We start from the raw sequence: 23,107 nt of genomic DNA on the forward strand, positions 1-23,107 counted from the left end.
AAGAACCACCACTTGTGAATGGCAGGAAATGGCCCTAGGTAAATGGAAGTCTTAGGGAGGAGACTATCCTCTTCTTGGCCTGAGCTGCAAATCAGGAGAATGTTTTCTCTTTTAAAAAAAAAATTAAAAATTACTAAATTGGAGACAAGGGGGCTGATTCCCCATTGCCGGGCATCCTGTGTAGCCATTTACACCAATGTAAACTGAGTGTAAAATGCTTCTATTCTAATGCAGGAATATTTTATGCCCACTTTTCACTGCTGTACATGATAGTACAAGGTGCAGGGTGAGGGAGAATCCTGAGATTTTTTTCAAATTTGAAAAGCATTCAATGTGCAGACCCAGGAAAAATGATATAGGAGGAACATGTCTCTCAGTGGAGAGGCGAGCTAGACACTTTCAACAGAGAGGTTGCTCTGTGTAAACTTCAGAAGAGTGGCCCTGCTGGTTTGACAGATTCTCACTCACTTTGTTTTGTTGCTGTTTAACATAAGAATTTCAGAATGAAAACCTTTAAAACTGCTTCTGAGTCGCAGACACCAAGGAGCTATATTTTAAGCCCAGCTTCTGCCCTACCTCTGGTTAGCCACATGCAAAATTTCACCTGAATTTTGTAAGCACAAATACCTGCTAAAAATTCTAACCCTTGCACATATTAGAATCTCTCAGGAGCACGGGGATGCGTTCTCACGTCTGTGTACCTGCGTTTCCATGCGAACGTGAGCCAGGGTGGAGCAGATAACCTGCCCATAAGCGTTTCAGGATGATGGTGCACTTTTACTGGCTTTGGTTTGTTTATGCATTTATTTTTATGAAGTGGCTGGAAATTAAATATGAGTCAAACCGTTATTTCAGGGGAACCCAGCGCACCCAAACTGGAGGGCCAGATTGGAGAAGACGGGAACTCCATTAAAGTGAACCTTATCAAGCAGGATGATGGAGGCTCCCCAATCAGACACTATCTGATCAAATACAAAGCTGTAAGTATGACCAATAGCAAAGGCTGCTGGGCTGTTTTTGTTGTTGATTTGTATTTAGATAGCACCTAGGAAGTCTAGTCAAGACCCAGGGCAGTACTGTGCTAGGTGCTATTCAGACAAGTAACAAAGCACAACAGTCCCTACCCCAGGGAGCTTGCAGTCTAGGCATCAGGAAATGACCGATGGACTCAACAGACAAATGAGGTGGCATTGGATTAGATAGGCACTAAAATACACGGAGTTTAGCAGAAAATTCTCACCACTTTCTCCTTGACTTTGACCTTGACCGTTCATTTCCTTTGCTTCCTCCCTCTCCCCCTGGCTCCACTGCTATGGGTGATGATAAGCACATCGATTATTATTTTTTTAACTTCATGTTCTTATGAAACATAATAGCCAGCAACATTTTGAATAGGCCTTAGTCAGTGGCTTGAAACCTGGGGCATTATTTAACTTCAGACTCTTATCGTAACAATTTACAACTTTCGTGCTGCGTTTCCCTGCTGACCTTATATGCTTGGATAATCCACATATTGTTAACAAATTATTGTGCACTAGTGACTTAAAAAAAGAATACGAGGTGAGGTGACTGGATCAACTGTATTCAACGTTAGATGGAGACAATATAAGGGCGATTGTATTCATGGCCATCTGGGGGGCGCTGTCTGAAGATATTCCTCATTGGGCCCTAACTAAATTAAATCTCTATAATTGCCTAGGGTTATGAAACCCACACTGCTGTATTTTGAGCAAATGCCTAATGGAAGGATTGTTTTATTATGAGTAGGTAACATTGCTGCAAGCTGAACAAATGAAGGCAACTTTAACCTTGGCTTTTGCTAGGCGATGTTTGATGTCCTCTGTTCTACAGCAGGGAAAGCACCTAATCAGAGAATACATGACAGCTCAGCCTTAAGGAATAAGAATGAAATGGAGTAGCCTTGAGGTCCGGAGGATCTCTAGGGCTGGGGGAAGTTTTCCTAACAATTACTGATGCTGTTTCTATTGTCTGGACAATCTGCTCCAATATTAATGTGCCTGGTAGCAATTAAACTGTATCAGAGCCTTTAGTGGAAGTTTTTGGGCATTTACAAAGCAGATCTTAAAGACTAAGCCTGGTAGACCCTCTCATGAATTAATTCTGTACCAGCCATCGGGAAACCACTTTTGCAGTAAGACTCATCTTGTGCAGTGGGGTGAGTGAACCTCTAAGTGAAGCAAGCAGAGTAATCCTGGCACTTGTGCTAGAAATGACATAGGCACTCTTGCATCCCCCCAGGGGCCCTCCCAACACCCCTCTGACAGGAGGGAGTTGTTAAATTCTTAATAGGTGTTTTAGCTTCATAGAATCCAGAAGATAAAGAAGAAGACCTGTTAGATCACCCAAGCCATCTTTCTTAGGCCATTGCCAAGGGAAGGGGCTTGCACAGAGTAAGCATTCTCAGTTGCTGGTGGGTTTTTGTTTTGATTTTTTTGTTTAAATTTATTATTCTAAAACCAACCCCACCACTTCGCACTAACAAATCTTCCTCCAGGAAGAAACCCCACCCAGCCAGACTTCCCCACTGCGTTCTCTCCGCTGCTCTACCTCACATTTTTTCATTAAACCGTGTGTTGCCAATGTTCTGAAGCAGCCACATGTTACGCTGCTCTGGGGACCCTCCTTCGCTAATGAGAAGGCTTGTTTGCAACTTAGTGGAGGAATTCTCCATTGTCAGAGTGCTTAGATGTCACTGTGATCAGTGTGCAGAAGGTAATTCCAAGGTACATAAAAGCACTAGATCTCAGTAGATAGGCTTCAGAGGGTTTTTCAGATGCACCCAGCACTGTGACTGTTCCTAATTGAGTTGGTTTTCTCTTTCATGAAAGGTTTACAAAAAACTTGCATAGAATACCTTGCAGTAGTAATAAAAAAAATGGGATATCCTGTATTGTTTTTATCCACACATACACTGTTCTGCATCTAGGACAATTCCCTAATTTGTTGATGCTGAAATTAATTAAAATGAGTGACCCACCTATAAACCAACAAGCTGCTCATCCTCTGAGGAAGAAATGATGTTTTATATAGAAAGCTTGTGTGCTGTAACTTGTTGCCCTGATTAAATCCATTACGTTATCAACCTCCAGTTTCAGGGATGTAAATCCCAGGGATGGGATGGATTCTTCGTCACTTGAGGGTGTCTTTTAAAAAGCTATGCTATAGCTCCAGCAGATATGATGGGCTTGATGCAGAAATTACTGGCTGAGGTTCTGTGGCCTGTGCTATGCAGGAGGCCAGATTAGATGAGCGTAATGGTCCCTGCTGGTCTTAAAATCTATGAAAACCTTTTCGCTTAGTTTTTAATGACCAGGTCATTTTAAAAAAAAGTGTTGCCATGTACCCACGTGACCTTGTCCCAAGCTTGACTGCTGGCTCATGACATTATCTGCCCTGAGTAGAAGGCATTTTCTCCAGCCTCTTAAGGCTTTTCCCAGCCCTGCTGCACATTTCCGTCTTCTCTGCTCATCTGTTGGTGGATTACCATAACTTCCCCACTAAACTGAGTTGTGTATTAACTGGCTTCCCTCTCCCAATGAATGGCCTGAAATATTACCATAAATAGCTGACTTACATGCAAGTACCTCTAGGTAGAATAATTGATGCATGCAGCTGGGGATGAGCTAGGAGAAGAAAGCTTCTTTTTTTCTTTCTGTCTTTCTGTCTTTCTTTCTGTCTATGTGAGGGCTTCCCCTTTGCCATAAAGTGAGGTTCCCCAATAGCAAGTGCTTTGGAATGCTGTGGAATCCTGGATGCTAATTGGCCACTGAGGAGGCCACGTGATTTTATAAGTTCTTGTTAGACCCGTCCTTTATATGGATCATTTATTTCATGGGGCACATTTTCGGCTGTGAGGAGAAACCAAGCAGCTGGTCTTTGAGGGTCACCACTGCCATTTCACTGCTCTTGCTGGCTCAGTAGAAGAGCAAAGGAGCTGCCCAGTGATGATAGCAAGTAGCAGGACTCACTGCTGGGTTTTAAATTGCATTTTTGCTGTGCAAGAGTTGAGATAATGGCAGCCCTCATCCGCCATCGAGATGCCATAGAATAGCAAGCTCAGCGGAGACTGAGTGCGCCGAATATCTTGGTAACAGGTTTGCTAAAGCTGCCTAAAGGATTTGGACACCCAGTTTCCATTAAAATTGGAAATTAGGAATCCAGATCTCTTTAGGCAGCATTGAAAATCTCCAAGAGACTACAGAGAGCAGACTAGACAAAACTGGTAAGCTAGGCCCGCCCCCGGTTTGGAAGCAAACCTTTGTCATCAAAATGGTCTGAATTCTATGTACTAGTGCTGCAAAGAATCCTCTGAAAATCCTTGGTATGTTTCACACTTTGGCAATGTGTATGGGGAGTCTGGGGCTTGGTCTTTCTAAAACAGGTGTGTGATCTGGTGTCAGGCAGAGGGGAGAGGAACAAGCAGCAGGGTTTTCTTTAGACAGGATAGATCTGTACTAGGAAATGAGTAGGGAAGATGTTGCTTAGATTTCATAAATTCTCAATCAAAGCCACCCCTTCCTAGGGACAGATTCACCTGCTTCTGGCAGTAGGTTTCCCATTTTCCACCTGCTGAGTTGTCTGAGAACCCAGTGCCTTTTTAAAAGCCTCCCTGTTTATTTTACATCGTGTGTGATGTTTATTAGTTGATCATCCTCTTATCTCAGAACTGACCATTAAGACCATGCACTGTGTTTTGTATCCCCATCTCTCCTCTCACCATCCCCCAGAAGCATTCCTCAGACTGGAAACCAGAGATCAGACTCCCCTCTGGCAGCGACCACGTAATGCTTAAGTCCCTAGACTGGAATGCAGAGTACGAGGTCTACGTGATAGCTGAGAACCAGCAAGGGAAATCCAAGCCTGCACACTATGCTTTCAGGACTTCAGCTCAGCCTACTGTAATCCCAGGTATGACAGCCACAAGCTTTACCATTGTTTTCTGCTTCCAATTAATGCAACTATGCTGCATCCCTTAATGTGCCTGAATAAACCCTGACAACTTGCTTGCTTAAAGACATTATCATAATTGGTTACCCATTCGAAGCATATGTATAGCACAGCAAAAACCTGGTAGGAATGCTCCATGAAAAATTGTTGTCTGACTATTCACAGGAAATATTTGCTGTTGTAGCAGTATAAACTAACAAAACATGCAGATGAGAAAAGTGTTGGGTAGAAAATGCATTTCTGAAACTAGCAAATAGAGTCCCTGATTCAAGCCAAGGCAAAGGGAAAATTCAGATATCTGGTATTGTGCTTTTCACAACATGGATTGCCCCTTCAAACCTGCTTTCTGCTTGCTTTTTGCTCATTTGCTGATACAAGACAGTTGTCAGTGGCATAAAGGCATAAAGAGCTGGCTGGTGTGGTTAAAATTGTTCTGTGCTGCATGGCCTTTATTAAATGAAATGGAGACCAAATTAAAGCACTTCCTAAAGCGAACCTGCTGCTAAAATAATTACACTGGGTAGCCCATTAGGCAAAAGAAATTGAATAATGTCAGCAGTCCTTTTGGGAGCTGCTGTTGCAGACAGACTGATGCGTCCTTCATGGATTTCTTTCCCCATAAAGCGAGGTGCAACCACAAATACTGCAATAGCCAAACAGTCCCTAAAGTACAGAGATTTGCCAGCAGTTTGGTAGCCTGCAGGAGAGAGAAAAGGTTTGGGAGAATCTCCTTTCCAGATCTCTCTTGGCCCGTATAATAATTCAGCCACAGAAGTTCCTTTGGGGGTAAGACCCTCGGACCAGCAATGATTTTAAGTTAACGTTAGATGTACAAGTCTGAAAGCTGGCAAGCTGGAGCAGTAGAGACAGCCTCATTGCATATCCTGAGTGAAGAGCATCCATGCTGCGATCATTGCCTGTGATCTGTATTAAGGATGTGATTTCATTTTATTTTTTTCTTTAGAGCTTTATCTGTGAGTCTCTCACTTTTTTTCCTCAAAGCAGTTAGCAAATTTTCCCCACATTGTCCTGTAGCTGAGACTTTAGGCCTTGGTCTGTTCCTCCCTCCCCTTTCCAAGGGATGCAGCTGAGAGCTTGTGCAGTCTGCATGACAAAACTTTACTGGGTAAAGCCCACTGGCAGCATTAAGCATACAAATGAGTGTGACCTGTTAACACTGGATGCTTGGGGCTTGAAAGGGAGTGGGGGGAGGAGAGAGAGAGAGTGGGATGAGCCCTTAACAGGTCTGTAGTTTCAGATGGAAGGACATTTGGTAACTCATTAAACAACTCACTCTCAGTTTTGCATTTTCAATAGCTCTAATACTTATTACCCTCATGCATTTGAAGGACAACTGAGATTGCTGGGAGGGAGGTGGGGAGTTGCGTAAGATCATTTCAGGTCTAGGAAACCAATGGCAGTAGGCTGAGATCAGCAGTAAATTAGTTACTTTGTGCTCTTGGGGGTCTCTGAAGAGGAAGCGTCCAAGTGCTGAATGGTGTTTCAGTTCCATCAGCCCTCTTGAGGTTGGCTCCCTGCAAATGTCCTGGGCTGGCATTGTCTATTAGCACTCCACTGCAGTCCAATGGAATGCTGGAACGTACCTGGGGAAACTAGTATGTTCTGCCCAGATGTATCAGCAATGACCAAGCAGCCTGGCGGCTCTGTTGATGTACATGGAACATTCAGGTAACAGTTAAGTGGTTAAGGATAGCAGGAGCAGCGAGACAGGCCTTTTGAAAATGCAGTCTTTGAAATGCCAGGCAGAGTGCAGAGATAACATTATTTATAGGCTTCTTAATAAAGCCATAGATGGATTCAAATAGCCCTATTCTGATCTCACTGATGTAACCACATTGACTTCAGGGGAACTACTTCTGAGTTGTTACTCCACTGTAAAGGAGAGGAGGAGCCAGATTTTGAATCACCATGCCATTTTGAATGCTGTTGTTCAAAGTACTAGCAAGCCACATGAGTGGGAACCATCTAAGTGAGTTCTTGGAGGAGAGGTCCTTGTTTTGGAGTGTAGTTTCCTTCAGTGTCGATTCAATGTACTCCAGCACGTGGCCTTTCTGCCTTCTCAGAATGGAAGCCTGCTTCAGAGAGGAGAGCCTCATGCAATGAAATTATTCATGTTACCTGCAGTGGGCAGAAGATTTTGCTGCTTTAGCTGTTTGGTCTTGTTTAGGACTGTGGTTTACATAATTAGTAGACTCAGAGCCTCTGTGGGCAGATCCCCCTAATGGGCGCTTGGGGAAGAACATCAAGCCAAATCTCCAGCTTATGTAAATCCGTTGAAGTCAATGTGGTAATGCCAGTTCACATCGGCCAAGGATCTGGTTCTGCATTGGGGCCACTTAGTTATTTCGTAGCCGGTTATTTAGTATTTCCCTTTTGATTCCAGAATGAGTCCCCCACTTCTCCACGGCAGGGGTTGGAGTCAATGTTTCCAACACAGCATTGCTCCTTCTTACATTAAGAAGAAAATCGTTCATGTAGACAAAACATATCTTTGTTATATATAACCCCTTGAGACTGTCCTGGGGCCAGTTTTCTGGTGTCCTCAAATTGACATAAGGAGAAAGATGGTTATAAAAGCAGTATGTTTGAGGGTAGTCTACAGCCACTCCAGCCAGTGGAGCTTGATTTCTCTAAGGAAGAGCCAGCAAGGTATTCCTGCATCCATACTGCTTTTTGCAAGGCTGTAATTAAGTGTATCTTTTCCCCAAACCCTCAGTGTAGTGAGCATTGGGTCAGGACTTGGACAGGCTGTTAGGTGCAGTGTCTGCTTCCAAAAGGTCTTTTCTTAGAAAAAGGCAGCGTTGTCCTTTCAAATACCAGCTAATCATTTTCTCATGTTTCACATTTGAGCCTCCTGTTCCGTCATTTATTTTGATCCATTTGCTCGCTAACCCCTCACCCCCCTGAATTTTAACTTGCTGTGCTGCTTCTGGCATTGCTGAGCTGCCGCGTCGGCCTTTTTGCTGGTGTTACTGCGCTAAAGCTCTTCTCTAACCTTTGGCCATTTTAATTTACTAAGTTAAATAAACCTTTAATTCTTATGTTTTCTATATTTGACCTATTTTTTTCTTTTTATCTATTTTTTCTCTCTCTCTCTTTCTTTCTTTTTCTTTCTTTTTCTTCTCTTCCCCTCCCCCTTGTTTCCTTTCCTGTGTCTGTTGTCATACATGTCACCTTGGACCTCACGGGAAACATCCACACTTGCCACATGCACCAAATTTGTTTTAAACAACCATTTTTCCCCCTCCTGGGAACCATTGTTTGGCACCTGCAGCGACCTTGGGAAGCCCATCAACGTCGTCCTCCTTTGTTTCATTGCTTCTTTCTGCAGTGACTCTGCTTTTGCTCTGTTAGAAACTTTTTACAACAACAAAAATAAACAACAAACAAATTTGCCTAAAAAGGCCTGGTTCCTACCCAGGTGTGAAAGCAGATAGTTTTTCCTTCAGAGGATCATGTCAGTGCAAGAAAAACAAACACAACAGATCATTTTATTGGAAAGATTGAGTATTTTGTAATGAGGATAAAAGAAAAGCTTAAACCAAGCGTTTTCTCGCTAACATTTTTTTTGTGTTGCTTATAATGAATTTGCCCTTTTGTAATGGATGTAAAGAAAAATCTTTTGTTGGCTTTTTTTTATAGGAAGGTATGATATTGAAAGCTTTTAAAAACCTGGTCTCTATTGACGTTTCCACACATCTGTTGCTGATTACCATTGTCTGTTCATACCTATGAATGATATTACAAAGATGGTAACCATAATAAAAAGGTTTCTAAAGCCCCATCCGTACACCTAATACAGGTTAAAAAGAGAGAAAACTTGGCAATTATCACCATTTGGGGTGCCTGAATTGGAGGTCTTTTTTTTCAAGGGCTTTTGCGCGTGGATCAAACACATGGTCATCAGAACATCCCTCTGAGGATGTTGTCTGACCTAAAGTGTCTTGTTGAGATGTGCGTTGAGGAATTATTTTTTTTCTTTCATGTGCTTGAATCCTTGGAGCCTCACTGGCCCTTGTGTAATCAGGCATCTCAAGACCATGACATGTGGGGGTTTGGAGTATAACACCGCTTGTGAGTGTACAGATTTACAGTGGATGCTTGTCTAACGTTCTGTCTGGCTATCCACTACTTTATTGTCAAATCAGTATAGAAACGGCTTTTCTTCCCTTTTAACTAAAAAAAGATTAGCTGGGAACAAGTAATCTGAGAGGCTAAATGGTTAATACTGAACCTTAATAATATTCATGGTTAACTGTGCGTTTGACACTCCACCAGGCAGGATTAATCTGTGGTGTAATTTGATGCAATATCTACAGCTTCCTCTCTGAGTCTTGTGTATCTCATTTCATTCTAGCAATTTCAGTTGACATTCCTTTTCTTTAATGTGGTGTCCCTCATGAATTGTTTTTGTAACGGGGAAAGCCATTTGGCTATGCCGCTCCTTTAAGCCTTTCTGAGAACACAGCTCTCTCGTGTTCACTCTCACTCTCTCTCTGCAAGGACCTGGGGAAGAAAAGGATGAGACTGGAAACATATATTGGACATGGTTGGGAAACCTCTGTACGGAATCTCTTACGCTATCAAAGCTCTTAAACAGGGTTAATTTCCTTTCTAACAAAATCTTCCCGATTGGGTACAAAACCAAATCAAGCCCCCTATTAATCATGTCTAGTTGTGAATTTATGCATTTCATATAACATCTTGTCTCTGAAATTTAGTCTGACTTTGTTCACTGGAATCTGCGCCATTCGTTTCTGTTTAGAATTTTAAACAAAAACTTCATACAGGTGTGTGTGTGTGTCTCACACACAAACAGTTCCCTTTAGAAGGGGACACCTCACCATCCATCAAAATGCCCTTTTAAATGCTTTGTGCTGTATAAACTATATTCCAACACCAAGTTCCATTAAAAACCCTTTTGATCTTTCCTATGGCAGTGTTTATGCACCTCTGCTTAGGCTGAGAGATCAGTATGTAGCTCAGAGATGAATGTGGGTACCTTTAGACTCGGAAGACCACTTGATTTGCATGCATACGAGGTGTGCAGAAGGGGTGTAGTTACATGTGCATTTAACTCCAACTTCATATGGAGGTTCATTGGGAAAACCCACAGTTTTCAATAGATGTAATGAAGGTTTCTGGGGAAGGCCTACCTACTCAGGACATTGCTATGGCCAAGCAAAATCTCATCAGGGACTGCCTCAAGGGTCACTCCCGTGAGGTGCCATAAGAACAAATGTCAGTGTGTCTTGCTTGTGCCAAGTGTTAACAGTTACACAGTTATATTTTGCATGGTTCTTGACCATATGCACAGTAGCCAGCACTGAAAATGCAGAACGTGCTGCTGTGGTGTCCTGTGAAACTTGCTGGGAATTTCTGTTACGTTGCACCGTCCTGATACAACAAAGACTGTAGTTTTCAGTGAAGGCTGCTGTAATGCGAACGAAGGGCCCTGAGTTCCCATAGCCACTTTCGGATCCATACCACGCTTTGTAGTTTGTGGGCATGTCACTTAGGTTGGTGTGTTCACACCTGCAATATTTATACTACAATATCTCATCAGATTGGTTATTAACATGGCAATGTTTACATGTAGAATATCAGTCAGGCCTTTATTATGTTTACCCATTTCCATTATTAAAATAACGAGTCAAATGAACTGTCCGATGCATTTGAGTTTATTCTGTAGATGAGTTTCCTTGCTCATTTCATGGGCTTCCTCTTAGCTGTCCAGAATTTGCTAACTGACTGTGTAAAGCGAATACAGGAGTAAAACCCCTTTTACAAAGAGAGTTTCCCCTCTATAGCCACAAAACTAACGAATGGCACTGCTGTCTTTGCTGCCAGTTTACAAGGAAAATCACATTGTACTTGATAATCCGTGGGTGTGCACCATGTAAGAGGCGAGATTTGATAGGATCCGAAGTGTAATTGTTGCTTTATTGGCCACAGTTTTCAGAACAGCCATCTCCCTTTTTGGTGCTTACCATTGAAATCTGCATGCAAAGCGGAGTGCTAGAGTGGTACAAATGCTCAGATTTTTAGGCAGATATCCGCCTTGCAAACACAAGATTTGTGGGAGCAAATCATACCTGCAAAAGGGAATACCGGACCTCAGCCATCAGACAGAGTAACCCCGTGTCATTGGCTCCTCACAGAATGAACTGCAGGGCTTTGCAGGATCTCACATTGCCAGTGGAATTCCAGCTGCTGTTGTCCCACAGCTGGTTTTAAACCCTAAATGCTTGGTTTCAGCGTTGTCTATCCAGGCATTTGGCTACGTTAAATTCAGTTGCAGTGCCGTGGCTGATGAGGCTCACTATGATTCAGCTATGTGCTCAACACCATCCAGCATTTCGCTGCGCTAAAGGACACTTCCAAACTTTCCAGGTGCACCTGATGGCTCTTGAGCTAGTGCAGTGAGCTGCAGCAGCCCCTGGAACCAAGGGCAGTGCGTACAGCATGTGGGATGGGCAGTGCAGAGAAAAGGCAGCCTTGGTAAACTCCCACCCGCATCCCTCGGGTATTTAGATTTACTTGGTATTTTCCTTCAAAGCAGGAATTTCTCTTGCTTTCTCTTTGTATGTCCATTGTCCCCTCTTTCATTCAAATGGAAGTTCCCTCCAGAGATGGAACAGAGCCCAATGCTCTTGTTTACGTTATATGCCAGAAGTAGCACCACTCAAGTTAATGGAGTGACACTGGGTAAACCTGGTGTGACAGGTTCCCCCTGGAATTGGCATTGAACCCCCCGTCCCACCAGCCTGGGCTCCCTTTTACACTGTGCTGCTGTGACAAGCTGCAAAGACCTCTAGCCTGCACTTTCATCGGCATACCTACAGGTAGGGACACACCCAACTGCAGTTACATGCAGGCTCTTTGACCAGCCCCCGCATGGGAAGGCTAGAGCTAGGGCAACTACCAGCTCCTCAGGCACGCACCCTCTCTGGAGTATAAATCCTAAAATATACCATCTTGAGCTTCACAGGGAAGTGTACAGCGTAAGCTCATAAAATTCACCCCCTCCCTCAGTGTGGAGAGGAATATGCAACAGCCTTTGCCCCTGAGTTATGATTCCCACACACTGGTTTAGATAAAGCAAAAGTAAGTTTATTATTAACTATAAAAGATAGATTTTAGGTGAGCATAAAGGATAGCAAACAGATCAAAGCAGATTACCTAGCAACTAAACAAAAAGCACAAACTAAGCTTATTATACTAAATAGAGTGGATATGAATTAGCAAATTCTCACCCTAACAGATGATACAAACAGGCTGCAGATTCTTAAAGGAAAAGCTGCACTTGCTTACAGCTTGGAATCCCCAGGTGTTCCATTCACAAGCTAAAAATCCCTTTAGCCTGGGTCCAGCACTTCCCCCAGTTCAGTCTTTCTTCTTCAGGTGTTTGCAGGAGTCGTCTTATGTGGGGAGCGAAGAACCTCTGATGATGTCACTCCCCACCTTTATATAGCTTTTGCACATGGCAGGAACCCTTTGTTTCAAAGCTTGGTCCCCAGACTGGTCTGTGGAAAATTATTGACATCCAGTGATGGAATCTAGAGACATGTGGTCTGATCTCATGTCCTTGTAGAGTCATGGCAACCATCCCTCACAGGCTGTTCGGAGCGTTCTCAGGAAGGCTTCCCAGGTGGGAGATAAGCTTCTTCCAAGGCCTACTGTTTTCCTAATGGCCCATTCCCAACCTACTGTATAGAACAAAAGCATCTTGTCTAGTGGGCGTTCCCCAAGTGTAACTACATTTGAAATGCAGAGACATAGTCAATATTCATAACTTCAGGGACAAAAATGATACATGCACACAAATAGGATAATTATATTCAGCAAAAAATAACCTTTCCAATGACATCTCACATGACTTATGTTGCATAAAATACATCATAACTATGTCATAATCATATCATTATGAAGAATATGGAGTGCAGTGTCACACCTGGCCTTTAGCACTCAATGGAAATACCCACTTTTCATAACTTAAACAGCGGCAGACACTCTCTTATCACCTGGGCAGCAGCCAATGACCCTTACGTCTTTCTGCTACCAGCAAGTGAGACTAAAGTGAGCAAATCTCTCTATGTGAAAATAGATGCTCTAATCACATGGGATGGATGGTAGCTTGCATTTGCCATTATTGCTTTTCTCTGATGTAAATTATGCAGGACACAGGAGACAATGAAATCCTTCTAATCTGGTGTTTTTAGGCTGAAAGGTACTTATAAAGTATCTGCAAAGGAAAATTATCCTCTGATAGCAAAGGTTATGCTCACCTGGCTTCTGCTGTACTTTTCTCCATGATGCACCAAAATGAATATTCATTTATCTCATGTGTTCCTCACTGACACCAAACACCCTGCAGAACCCTTGAAATGCATTTGCTGCCTCTCTTATGGCCTGTGAATCATGCCTGTTTCTGTCCAATCCTGTCCTTTCTCTATCCTGCCTACATCTATTCTTCCTATGCACACTATAGCTGGGCCTCCTGCTGAGAGGATCTATCTGAGTGGTACAGCCCTTTTTGACAGGATGGATGCATGTAAAGTATGTGAGGAGTAAAGCCTATGGGACGTTTTATTGTATGTTGTAAAGCGAGGGTGGCTAGAAAGGTCTTTCTTGACAGAAGCTTATGTTCCATTGATGAATCATTTACGATTAATAAATGAAATGGTTTTTTCCCACTCCTTTAGAACTAAAGACTCAATCATTTTTTTAATATTTGTGTTCACTTGTTTGACCTGTAGAAGGGATTCCATGCTCTACCCCAGAATAGAAAAAAATACATGGGAAAAATGGACAGTTTTATGCTATTGACTTGGGTCTGTAGTTCGCAAAATAACACACTCTGCATATGGGAATGGGCCATATATGTTAGGCTGCTTTCTGTATTATTATTTATCATCAGTATTACTTAGCACCTACGAGCCCCAGCCATGGACCAGGACCCCATTGTGCTAGGTGCTGTACAAACTCAGAATAAAAAGACTCTCCCTGCCCCAAATTTCCAGGAAAAGGCTTTGATCCAGCACTTGTTGAAGTCAGTGGCAAGATTCCTGTCAACTTCAATGGGCTTTGGATCAGGCCAGAAACCACCTCCACCAATGTGCATGACAACAGCAATTTTTATTGATGTGTTCTTCTTCTTCTTTGGTTTTACTGCCTGGCACTAAATGGCTCAGAGCAGCCCATGTACACTCCAGTGAAGTTTCTTAAAAAGAGGCCGTATCTCCATTGGCAGAGATGGGTTCCTCCTAACTGTCAGAGTGCTTGAATACAAATCCATATTAGATTCAGTGGGGTGCTGTGAAGGGTAGAGCTTAAAGTTGTGGGTCACTTCATTTTAACCAGAAACCAGTTGTAGGAATAACAATTAAAATGTCTCCCTGGGCCCTTGCAAAAAACAAAAGAATTCCAGACACGTTAAAAAATAGGAACAGCAGCAATTTCCTTCAAGTTCATGGGTCCACCGGAGGTAGTAAAACCCTCCTCAAGTGTTAATGCATCTCCACGGACTCTGAAGCCTTTAAAATTGCAACGTATGTGAAGAATTAGATTTAGTAAACCAAGGCCGGTGTGGGAGATCTTCGAGTCACTGTAAGCTGGAGGAAAGGCCCAATGCCACAGCCAAGTCCACTTCAGGCCCTTGCCTCAGTATACAACTTATTGTTCCAAACATAAATGTGTAACGCAGTAATGAAAGGATTCCCCTGCCCAATAGGGCTGCCGCCCCCAGAGGCTTTCCCCTTACTTCTCTCTGCCCCACACCACCTGCCAGGTCATATGACAGGCAGGTAGCTCTTTAACCCTTTCCTGGCTGTCCCAGCCACCCTTAGCTCATCCCACTGAAGAGACCCCAGAGGAGGCTTTGGGGATCAAATTAGTAAAGGTAGTGTTTGGAAGTCCATGAGCAGGTGCCTTCCAGGCTGTGTTCTCATCCTTCATTCTTTCCTGGTTTAATACATTTTAACCACCTGTCATGTTGTATTAAATGAGAACCAGGAAATTCTTTAAAGTTCACACTGAGACATTTTTAATGAATATTCCAGTGTTGTTCATCTCGGCTAGTCAGTGCAAGGCAGGCAGCAGCCATGCCGTGCACTTAGTGAGGCTCCATTGATAACGTCCAGGATCTAAACAAGATTGTACAGGGGAAGGGTTATTCTGCAGCCACAGAGCAGCTGTGTGGTCTTTTGGGGTTGGAGTACACTTGGGGATTTGTATGGCATAGTGCAGCAGTTCCCAGACTGTGGGTCATGACCCCAGATGGGGTCGTGCCATCAGCAGAGGAGGTTGCAGTAATCCCTGGTGTGAAGAGGATACCGTTTTGCACCACATGGCATGACATCACGCGTACAGTCTATGTGAGGTCCCGATGCGTGAAGGACACCATTTTGCTCTACAAAATGGCATTCTCTGCAGTGTGATCTTACACGTACCATACGTACGAGGTCACACTGTGCGGAGGACCCGTTCAACCCAACCCTTCAGCTGAGAGCTCTTTGCAGGCACCGCAGGGAGGCATAGCCCCATGTCCACACAGGGCTGCGATCGTGCATCTTCCGCCGCCATGCGGAATAACTCGTTTCTCATTCCCAGTCTGACGTTTCAGATGAGCAGAAGGATTGTTTGACACACACACCACACCACACACCCCCCACACACACCACACAGTTTGTCCCCCAGGAGCTGGTCCAAGTGAAAGACTTAACTACTGAATCCCAGCCAGGCATGAATTCTGAATACATTAGTGGAGGCGAATGTATGGCACCATCTCTCTTTGCAAGTACCAAAGGTGATGAATGTGTTTAATTATGCAGCTTGATGCATGGTGCTGGCAGGGTGCGGCTTTCTCGAGCACAAACATTCTGCAGAGTATTTAATGGCCTCCTCATGTAAGCATCAGCATCTGGCCCTGCAAGCAGCTTTTAGACAGAGCTGAAGAGAGAAAGACCCGTCTTGGTGAACTCCCGGATCACACACCTGTCAGTGTGGCAAGAGGGATCAAGATTTCTCTGGGCGTGCTGGGGATGTGCTCTCCATCCATCCCCAAATAATAAAATGTGTGTGGGGAGGGGGGAAACCCTCTCTCAGGCCTAGCATTGGTCCTTCCACATGGCACGGCGAAGTTGCATTGGCCCCAAAACAGGTGCGGAGCATTCCCTGGTGTGCTTGTACTGTGGATAGAGGAGGAGAGTCTTCAGGCTTGCCAATCCAGCGCCTTTCACTAGCAGTAAGAAAATAAATAGAAAGCAATAGAATCGCCTCCTGACTTCTTAAAAAAACTAACCGTGAGGAGGCTGGAGAGTGCTCCAGCCAGCTCCACATAAATGTCAGCTACCAACTCTGCTGCATGGTCCATCCGTGCGTGCCTGGGCCGAGCGCAAGCAGACTGTGCAGCTGTTGAAGTTGGCAGGAGTATTAAATGGCTGCTCTTGGGTGGGTCTGATGAATCCTGCGCTAGTGCCAAATGCTGCGGTTGCTGTTCAATGGCTTGGGAAGAATAATTCTGAATAAAACATGAAGAGCAAGTCGCTTGCTTTAAAATGCATTGTGTGCACAGGCTGGTGGCAAGACTCTGGGAGAAATCACTCCGCTCTGGCTGTGTGAAGACTGCGCTTGCTGCTGCCCACCTTGGCCACAGGGAATTCAGCTCCCAGATGGAACTACGTCCATGCCACCCCACTGCCCGCAGGACACACAGCACTTCGGGAGCAGTTAGGGAGACCAACCAGTACTCAAGGGCTATGTCCAGTGCATTTCAGCCCCCATTACTGCCGTATGGGACCACCTCATGATCTTGTAATGTATTTATCCTCACAACACCCTGGGCTAGGTCAGTGCTGTTATCCTGTTTTACAGGAGAAGAACTGAGGCACAAACAGGCTAAGTAATTGGCCAGGGTCACATGGGGTCTGAACCAGGTTTCTGGCCAACACCTTAACGACTGGACCATGCCTCCTCTCTGTACTCCAGGTGGCCTTGGGATTTAGACATGCTAATTGCCCCAGTTACTGTCCTGCATTCATTGTTTTATAACTGGGTAAACAAGAAACACCATCTGGCTATGGCGGGAGTCAAGGGCCATGGATAAGAGACGGGTTATTGGGTTAGCAAAGGGGAAGGAGAGGACCTCGTGGCGCGTGTCAGTCTATGGCAGCATAGTTTGGCTTCCAGGAATAGAATCAGACAGTCCCAAGTGTCCCCATGGCTCTGCCCTTCTGGAGTATTCAGTACCCCCTACCTGCTGTTGGGCTGGGTCACATTAATCTGCAGATCATTATGCCAAATTGCCGGAGTACAAGAATGTCCCAGCTGCTTCCTGCACGGGGCAGTGTCTGGCAAAGCAAGTGCTTGCAGGGCTTTCAATTCTAAGAATTCAGGGCCTCTCCATAATAGGGAGGTGGTATAGGGGGAGGAACAGCCAGGTAGGAAATGTTTGTGAAAGGGAAGTCAGAATAATGATTAGATGGTTATGGGGTGGCACCGTGTCCTGCTCAGTGCAGTTCTGGTGGTGCCAATCTGTCGGTCTTTACATGCAGCTCGATCCAGCCAATTCACCTCTCGGAAGGCTCCTGGCATTAGGGTATCTGAGCGTCCACGTCACATTGTTATTTGCATTTCCCAGGTGCACAGAAAAACTATGGGTCATTTACCCATCGCTTCAGCTGGGCAAATAGGTGGCCATGAAACATTCCTCCCCACTCCTCTTCCTGTGACCCTCCTGGCTGAGCCATCTCTTAGTTGGAGGTGGGCTTTGCCCCCAGTCTCACCCCTGTGGGCCATTTCCGGTCTTTACTCTGTTCTGCTGCCATCTCCTGCCAGAGCTGAGGATTCTAGACCAGGACGAATTTACATGTGGAAACCAGACGAGCCATAAATCCATCTCCCCCAGACAGAGGAAAAGAGAGAGCCCAGGATTTATCCCTGAAGGGGTTTGTGACACCTGAACACACCATGTAGCCTTCAAGCTCATTGGACACTAGCCCACAGAGATGTTAATGCTGGTAGCCCACAAGCACCCATTGAACTGCATGCACGCACATGCAGGAAGGTCTAACTGGGCTATGGGGGCATCAGGTGCTTTGACACTACCATGGTCTGATACCATAGTGGCTCTGGGAGTCACCTGGGTCAGATCTGTTTGATCTTTGTACCCCATGTGCTCTTGGAACTTGCTACTGCTTGTGCCTTCACTTTCTGAGGGCAGGAGCTTGTGCCCAAGACACTTCAACAGGGACCAATGGGACACATAGTCACTGACCTTATAAATTGAACAGATGCACTAAAACCAAAGTTTTATTAGTGGGACCTTGTTCCGTTGAGGAAGATGTAGAATTTGTCCCATCAGCCAGACTCATTCAGGCTGCCAGCCCCTCTGCATGCAGCACAGAGTGTTTTAACTAGGTGCACAGGACTGGCCAAATCAGAGGGGTCTATCTAGTTCAATGGCCTGTTTGTCCTGGTGGCCTGCACCACGTGTTTCAGAGGGAAGGTACAAGAATCCCTGCAGTAGAGTAGGCAATTATGGAACGTGACCTTAAGGAAAGTTTTCTCCTGATGCCTGTTAATAAGAGTCTGTCTTCACTGCACTTAGACACACACGGCTGGACCATGCCAGCTGACTCAGGCTGTGGGGTTCTTTAATTGCAATGTAGCTGTCCAGGCTCGGGCTGGAGTCCAGGCTCTAGGACCCTGCAGATAAACAGCCCTGCAGCCCAACTCAGCTGGCCAGGTGTCTAATTGCAGTGTAGCCATTAGAGGCTGGTTTAGGCCCTGAAGCAGGAAGATTTAGGTGCCACCCAAAACCCTTTGGGTTGTTTTGCTCTTCGTTACTGTGAGCCTGAATGTTCTTGTTATTCACATAAACGTCCAACCCTTTTCTAAGTCTTGAAGTTCTCTAAGCTTGGCAGTTTCATACACCACTGTACTAGATCTGGGGCATTTTCAGGTGCACTGTTGGAAGATTTGGGCCAAGAAATGGTTGCAGACAAACTGTGTCTAACAGGGCCACTGCCAGGTGCCAAGTAACACCCGTTACCTGCTGCCTTGCCCCGTTTAGACGAAGCGTACTATCCCCGCTACCAGGCAGATTTGCTCAAAGGTTTTTTATGCAGCATAAAAAGCATTTTCCTTGTGCTAGAGGCTAAATTGTGTTCCTAACCCAGGCTCTGCTCCTTCAGACACTTGTGCATAACCTGAACTATACTTATGTCAATGTCTTCAAAGGGACTACTCATGTCAGGAAAGTTAAGCACATCCATAAGAATTTCAGGAGCAGCGCTGAAATCTGGATGCTGCCCAAGGAGCTGTGTTGGGTGCCTCCGTGGTGTAGATTGTTTATACACCCCTAGTCAGCTCATAGAAAATGGTTTTCTCCTCTTTAAAAATACTAGAAGCAAGCGTCAGTAGCAGCAGGAAAACCAGCCGACAATGAAACAAGGCAAGGGAATCCTGACGTTCCCCTCCAAGATGCATGATTCCCCTGTGCAGCATGTGGCTGGTCTCTGAGACAGGGAAGCCAGAGAGAATCAGAAACACCTACAGGATCAACAAGGCTTTCCTTTTGAATGCAGGCGTGTCACTTTCAAGGCAATATGGGGGCTTTCGTCTTTACCATAGGACTTAAATGTCTCCAGCAATGGGACCCCCCTCATTTTCCTTGGGAGACTTTCCCCTGTCTCTCTGTCAGGAAATCTTCCCTGATATTACCATGTCTACACTAACAAGCTTACAGTGGCACAGCTGTAGTGACAGGAGAGAGCTCTCCCATCGACATCATAAAACCGGCTCCAAGAGCGACGGTAGTGATGTCAGCCGGAGAATTCTCCCACCAGCATAGCACTGTGCACACCGTCACTTCTCTTGGTGTAACTTACGTCACACAGGGTGGTTTTTTCACACCCCTGAGCGACATAAGTTTTACCAACAAAAGTGCTAATATAGACATAGCCTTAGTTTCCCAGAGCTGCAGAAGAGCTCTGTGTAGCTCAAAAGCTTGTCTCTTTCATCAACAAAAGTTGGTCCGGTAAAAGATCTTAACCTCACCCACCTTGTCTCTCTCTCTCATAGACCTCTTAGCCACCCTGTAGCCAAGAGATGCAGATTTAACCCTTTTAGGGCCCAGTCCTTTCAAGGCAGAAGAAGAATTCACATTGACTTCACTGTGCTTTGGCTAGACTGTCTCTCTCTTTGGTCAGTCAGTCTTTGCTGCTCCCTGGACATTTTTTGTTGCCTCCCACCAGTTGTGTCACACTCTGCTAGTGAAGCTCTCGAGACCAAGAGCCTGATCCCAGGCAGGGCCACACACAGCATTCCCAGGTGCTTTCTGCAGTCACAAGTGAGGCAATTGTGTGGCCAGAGCATTTACACTGTAGTGATTGGACTCTGCGTTCTTTTGTATATATAGCCAGTGCAGCTAGAATGCGCGTGTGTGGGCACAGGTGCAAGTTGATCTGTGTGCATAGATGCATGCATAGATCCCTTGTTTGTACAGGAGATTTCTCTGGTAAATGACTAGTCACAGCCTTGCAAAATCACTTACTTTTTTTTATTAGTACAAATCTCATACTCATGATTGTGAGCAACAGATGCCAGGCAATACCACAAGCTCTCTGCCCATCCTCATATACACACCTCTCCCCACCCTCAGCGCAGGCCAGGTGCTAGCCCCCATGGTCACCAAGTAGCTAATGAAGTCTCAGAATTTGGCTCACATCTCTCCCTGCCCCACGTGCTCCCTCATGCTGCTTCCCAAAAACCCTTGTTTTCAAAAATCCTAGAGTAGTTTATTGCTTTCACGCCCCAAAGAGTCTCCATGTATTTGCATGAGTTGAGGGCATTCTCAGGCTGACTTCAGTAGCTGAGCCTAAATGTGCACAGCTCGCTCACTCTTAGAGCAGGGCAGCAGGAGAGCACCACTGTGAGAGAGGTCTAGCTCCTCCCACAGTTTCCTGCGCAACCTCAGCTGGGCCCCTCACTGCTGGGGAGTGTTAATCCATCTTCCCCCAGCGGCTTCCCATCAGCCTCATCCATGCTAGAAGGAATGGGTGTCAGGTGAGAGGACTCCCAAGGACACTTGGTGTGTTGGTGTCTGCCTGGCACCAGGGAAATGTGCAGGGGCAGTGAGTCCCATGTGGCGACAGGCCCCTTTGTAATAACCGTGTTCGGAATAGAGTCTCTTGGCCAGTCAGCTGGGCCCTGTGCCTTTCCCCCTCTCCCCAGTGAAGGACAGACCAGTGCTGAGACCCTACAGTTTCTTTTAACATGGCCTTGCACCAGTGTGACACAGCCACTCTCCAGAGCCCGGGCTTCACGTGCCCGCATGGCGCCCTTCTTTGTACAGCCCTGGCAGGTTGTGCCCTGGGGAAAGCTCTGGAGAACACTCAGATGGGAGACATGGACAGAGACCTTTTAGGTTCTTCCTGTCCATCTCATGCTCCAGAGGACTGGGTAGGATAGTTCCCTACAGTGTATTCTCCAGACCTTTGCCCAGCAGAGCTGCGAAAAGCCCTGGTAGCCCTGTCCAGTCCTTCCCTGACAGGAGGACGGGAGCCAGAGCAGTCTATTCCCAGGATAAGGGGCCACCAATAACAGCACTCCTAGAGAGGGTGGGGCCAGATCCCCCTACGCCATCCCACTCCCAGAGCCCTGGTCACTGAAAATTTTTGCAGAGGCCAAGGCACCATCATAGCTATTCCCACAGCACTGCTGCAGTTCCAGGACCAAGACTGCCTTCATTTAACTGCATCACCTCTCCCACTTTCCTTTGGTCTTTAAAGCCAGCACCAGCCCCACGTCAGGCCTCGGGACTGCTGCCATCGTGGGCATCCTCATCGTTATCTTTGTGCTGCTCCTGGTGGCTGTGGACATCACCTGCTACTTCCTGAACAAGTGCGGCCTGCTGATGTGCATCGCTGTCAACCTGTGCGGCAAGTCCGGGCCTGGGGCCAAGGGCAAAGACATGGAAGAGGGCAAAGCTGCCTTCTCGTGAGTAATCTCTCTGCTCGCCTCTGACCTGTCCTTCCTTTAACCATGAACTTCCTAGCGTGGAACAGCCCCCCACTGCAACACCTCTACCCTCTAATCCAGTCCTGTAGCCACAGGTGCCAAGTGGCGGCCTGACTGGGAGCCACAAGCTCCCGCAGTGCCTTGAGGCTGCTGCCCTTCCCCCAAGAGATTCATGCCTCCCCACAGCGTATTCCAGCCTCGGAAGAGGCTGCATTTCTGGGGAAGCCGGTGATCGGGCTGACTTCAGCTGTGCTGCTCTGGCACTGCATGGGGGTTACTGCAGGGAGGGGATTTGGTTGGGGGTCACTCTTGCTCTGCTGTTTCTTCTGGGGTCCCCCCCCCTTTTTTTTTTTTTGCCCCATTCTCCTCCAAAGCTAGCATCAGACTGACCTAGAATCCAGCAAGCTCGGCTGGAGGAGATCACATATCCAGGTGCCACGTCCTTGTCAGGGGCAGAGGGCATTGCGTATGCAGCGTCCCAGGGTGACTCGGGGTGGGAGGGGATGAGCTACTCACTGACACTGGGCACTGCCATGGTCCTTGTTTTGGGTTTGGGAAGGGGGCATGTGTTAGGACTGAGAACCAAGCCACTTTCCAGGCCAGCCTCGCCCTACCATGTGGAGAGTTGCTGCTAGCATGGCCCTCCCACCCTCAGGGAAGGGTGCTTGTTTGAGGCTGTGAACCACTCACCCAAGCTTGCAATCTCCTTTCAGAAAAGACGAGTCAAAGGAGCCCATTGTGGAGGTGCGGACTGAGGAGGAGCGGACCCCGAACCATGACGGGGGCAAACACACAGAGCCCAACGAGACCACGCCGCTGACGGAGCCTGAGTAGGTTGACATTCGGTTGTTCTAGTGCGTGGTCAGTGCAGCCCCATCTGCCACTGTGACCTCTGGCCTCTCACGTAGGTAACCCAGGCAAGAGAAGGAGAACGGTCAAGGCTCGGAGCTGGGTCCCTGCCCTGTCATAGTGAGGAGCTCCTCTCTCCCTCGGCACCATTTCCTTTGTAATGTTTGCAAAGAACGAGACCAAAGCGTTGGTGCCAAGTGCTTTCCATGGTATAGCCCTGCTTTCCATGTCACCCAGCCCTGCTTAT

At 46.1% G+C, this 23,107-nt stretch overlaps 1 protein-coding gene across 9 annotated transcripts in view; it reads left to right on the forward strand.

Moving 5' to 3' along the window:
* The window catches only part of NCAM1 (neural cell adhesion molecule 1), a 267,775-nt gene that overhangs the window by 235,154 nt on the left and 9,514 nt on the right, over positions 1-23,107 (forward strand). For 7 of the 9 annotated variants that reach the window (XM_043533907.1, XM_043533912.1, XM_043533909.1 and 4 more), the window contains 4 exons: positions 856-980; positions 4,749-4,929; positions 21,783-21,990; positions 22,725-22,841. In XM_043533907.1, coding sequence (XP_043389842.1) covers positions 856-980; positions 4,749-4,929; positions 21,783-21,990; positions 22,725-22,841 — 631 coding nt within the window. Of the gene's footprint in view, positions 1-855; positions 981-4,748; positions 4,930-8,263; positions 13,692-21,782; positions 21,991-22,724; positions 22,842-23,107 lie in introns of those variants that run through there. The other 2 variants (XM_043533911.1, XM_027822895.3) reach the window with 1 other exon arrangement.

Source organism: Chelonia mydas, chromosome 22, assembly GCF_015237465.2.
Source record: "Chelonia mydas isolate rCheMyd1 chromosome 22, rCheMyd1.pri.v2, whole genome shotgun sequence".
NCBI classification, from domain to species: domain Eukaryota; kingdom Metazoa; phylum Chordata; order Testudines; family Cheloniidae; genus Chelonia; species Chelonia mydas.